Source organism: Chrysemys picta, chromosome 7, assembly GCF_011386835.1.
Source record: "Chrysemys picta bellii isolate R12L10 chromosome 7, ASM1138683v2, whole genome shotgun sequence".
Classification (NCBI taxonomy): Eukaryota; Metazoa; Chordata; order Testudines; family Emydidae; genus Chrysemys; species Chrysemys picta.
In genome coordinates, this window is record NC_088797.1 from 93,332,862 (window position 1) to 93,336,723 (window position 3,862).

A 3,862-nucleotide genomic window follows, 5' to 3' on the forward strand; every position below is an offset into this window, starting at 1 on the left:
CCCCAACTGAAATGCTCTCTCAAGTATTCAACACCTGGAGTTTGCCATTTGAAGCTGTCACATGACATGGTTTTTGTTTCCTGATTGAATGACCTAACCTTACCAACAGGAGGAGTGCCTGAAGAAATTATTGGGGCACTCTCAGGTAGGGTGACCAGATGTCCCGATTTTGTAGGGACAGTCCTGATATTTGCGTTTTTTCTTATATAGGCTCCTATTACCCCCCACCCCATCCTGATTTTTCACACTTGCTGTCTGGTCACCCTACTCTCAGGCAATATCTACACTACTGGCTAAATCGGCACAGCTGCAATCAAGCAGCAGTGTTGATTTGGCAGATCTGGTGAAGACACATTAAGTCAATGGGAGATTGCTCTCCTGTCAATGTCTGTACCCCACCTCCCTGAGAGGCGGAAGCTATGTCAACAGGAGAGCGTCGACATACAGCAGTGTCCACACTGAGCTAAGTCGACCTAAGTTATGTCGACTTCAGTTACGTAACTGAACTAGGGTAACTTAGATCAACTTACAGCATTAATGTAGACCAGCCCCTAGACATGCACATTACAGATACTAAAGGAAACTTTCTGCCAGGTGGAGGCAGCAGCAACAAGACTCTGGGTTCAATATCTAAGGGTACATGTCAACAATACAAAACAGGACTGGCTTGAGCCCCCCCAACCAGTGATCTGGGAAAATTAACCACTAACCCAGGCATCTCTAAGAGGCAATACTTCCCCTCTCATAAGCACTGAGTCTGTATATAGCAAAGACAATGCAGGAAAAGGACCCCAGCATTAATTCATGAAAACACCACAACCACAATTCGAAAGCATATGACTATGAGGTAACACCCACCCCAAAGTACATTGGGCGGTGTCCTTTGCCTCAGTTTCTCACCTTGTGGCATCAAAGTTCAACGAACAAATATTCCTTTAACATGCTCCTCCTCTCTCCCTCCACTACACGCACTTACAGTTGCTGTCCTTGGTCAGCGAAGACCCAGAGTTTAGAGGTGTGTTCACACGAGTGCATGTGAATGGGGAGTGCCCGAGGGGAAAATATCGAGCAACACCTCAGCTGCTGCAGTAGCCTCTGCAACTGGCTCACCATTACTACTGTTCATTCTGTCTTCACTGTGAGTTGCTGCCGCCACTCACTCTGCCACGGTGCCGTTGTTCACTCTGCCGCCACAAGCCACGGACACCGCCCCCCTGCTGATGCTCTTTGCCACCGCTGGCTGCTGTGTCTCTACTGCAACATCACATTCTGAGGTTCCACCACTTTCCCCAGCTCTCAGTGATTTCAGCAGGTAGTGAAGAACGTTACTGCTAGTGCAGGCTCCTTCACTGCAACATTGTCCCACACCATGTCTAAGGCTCAGCACCTGGTTACCAGTGATTTCAGCGCTAGTGATCACTGAGCAAAACAAGGACTCTCTATTGAATTTAATCAGCTCCGTCTTTCAACAGTGGAGAAAAGAGGAGCAAATTGTGCCTAAGACTTAGGCAGAGCCCAAGCCACCAGGTAGCAACACCTGTCCCCACTCTCTCTCTCCTTCACTGGGATTTGACATCTTCCCCCCTGCTTAGCAACTGAGATTCAGTTTAGGGTGACCCCCTCAGTCAACGCAGGCTAAGTACAGTTCTGCTGCCCTTTACTCATACAGTCAGGGTAACATTTCATTACCCTTGCACTCAATACTAAATTGGTTTGTAACCCAGCACCAGCCAAAATTGATCACTTTGGCAAAGCAGCTCCACCTGTTGAATACCTAGGCAGAATAGGTGTGTTTATGCAATTACAGCTCCTGAAGTCTTTTCCCCCCAGCTCATCACTAGATGGCACGGGAGAGCTCATTCAGATCCTGCTTATACTTTAATACTCATGTGTGGCAGAGCTCCTTCTCTGCCTCGGTGGGTTCCGCACTTCCCCGTAGCAGCAGGCTGGGGGATTCCATTCTCCCTAGGAATTTCCCCACACCCCTGGGTTTATTGCCCCCACATTGTCTGGGAAGGGGAGAGGGAGGGGACCCTCTTAGTCTCTGGTAACTCCTCCGGGTATAGTGGCAGCAGGCCAGGCACCCAGTTCAATCTCTATCCTCTGGCGGGGTCTCTTTTCCCCAAACCTCTGGGGCATGGAAGGGCTGTAGACCCTGTTGGGCAGGATTTTCCCTGCTCTTCACCTCTGTACCTGTGAGGTCTGTCTCCGGCGTTTGTCAGTGTCTGCACTGTCCGGTTCTCCAGTAGCATGCCTGCTCCGCACAGTTCCTATTGCATGCACCTATCTGACTGGAGGGGAGGCTTTTAACAGGTTCTGGCAGGCCCTTGATTGGCCCTAGGTATCCTAATTAACCTGGAGTAACCTGCTTATCCTGGGGCTAATATACCTGCCTGGGTGCACGTGCAGCCCAGCGAGTAATTTTTGTTTTTACTGTTGCCTTGTGCCAGACCGCGTTACCATGAGCTTGCCCCTGAACCCCAACCCCTTCCTGAATGGGCTGACAGGGAAGCCGGTGATGGTGAAGCTGAAGTGGGGAATGGAGTACAAGGGCTACCTGGTATCTGTCAACAGCTACATGAACATGCAGCTTGAAAACACAGAAGAATACATAGATGGTGTATTGTCAGGACACCTTGGTGAAGTTTTGATGAGATGTAACCACGTCCTGTACATCAGAGGAGTAGAAAAAGAAGAAAAAGATGGAGAAATGAGAGAATAATTTTGTATATTTCTGGAAAATAAAGATCAGTTTTTCACAAAAAAGAAAAATCACTCTCCTATAGCTGTCTGGCCTCACCCCGTCACACATGAAACAATGCAATTCGGTATACTTCTAGGATCACATGGCCTTCCTTTCCTGTCAGAAAGATACTTCAGGAAATAAAAAGCATAGAGTCTAAATATCATAAACCTCTACTACAGTATGTTGAATTAATGCAATATTATACATCAAATTCCAGACCCAGAAGAATCAGACGACTCCTTCCCCATGTCCCTGTTCTCACATTTATTATTTAATAATGAAAGACCTCTCTCAGTCAAATTCCTTATTAGCATAATTATGTGGCCTTCAATTTCAGCCATCAGAAAATTTTGCCCAATATTAAAACATCTCTTATCACTACATAAGAACGGCCATAGTGGGTCAGACCAATGGTCCATTTATCACAGTATCCTGTCTTCTGACTGTGGATAATGCCAGATGCTTCAGAGGGAACGAGAACAGGCTATCATTAAGTGGTCCATTCCCAACTTCTGGCAATCAGGGCCTAGGGACACCCAGAGCACGGGGTTGCATCCCTGACCATCTTGGCTAATAGCCATTCATGAACCTATCCTCCATGAACCTATCTAGTTCTTTTTGAACCCCATTATAGTTTTGGACTTCACAACATCCCCTGGCAATGAGTTCCACAGGTGTACTGTGCCTTGTGTAAATAGTACTTCCTTTTGTTTGTTTTGACCATACTGCCTATTAATTTCATTGGGTGACCCTTGGTTTTTGTCTTATGCGAAGGAGTAAAGAACACTTCCTTATTCACTTTCTCTGCCTCATTCATGATTTCATAGACCTCTATCATATCCCCTCTTAGATATCTCTTTTCTGAGCAGAAAAGTCCCAGTCTTTTTAAACCTCCTCATTCGGAAGCTGTTCCAAGCCCTTACTCAATTTTGTCAACCTTCTCTGTACCTTTTCCAATTCTAATACTTTTTTTTTTGAGATGGGGTGACCAGAATTGCATGCAGTTTTCAAGATGCGAGCATACCATGGATTCATACAGTGAAATTATTATCTTTTCTGTATTATCTATCCCTTTTCTAATTGTTCCTAACATTGTTAGCTTTATTGAATCCAAGA

General features: G+C 46.1%; 1 protein-coding gene across 1 annotated transcript; it reads left to right on the top strand.

Annotated features, from left to right (window-relative positions):
• Nucleotides 1-2,443: 2,443 nt before the first annotated feature.
• Nucleotides 2,444-2,760, top strand: LOC112059889 (small nuclear ribonucleoprotein F-like). The gene has a single exon (XM_024107256.3). The coding sequence runs from the start codon at nt 2,462-2,464 to the stop codon at nt 2,720-2,722; it is 261 nt and encodes an 86-aa protein (XP_023963024.1). The 5' UTR covers nt 2,444-2,461; the 3' UTR covers nt 2,723-2,760.
• Nucleotides 2,761-3,862: the final 1,102 nt, after the last annotated feature.

Coding starts and splice junctions, on each gene's coding strand:
- LOC112059889 (XM_024107256.3), top strand. CDS start 2,462: ATGAGCTTGCCCCTGAACCCCAACCCCTTCCTGAATGGGCTGACAGGG.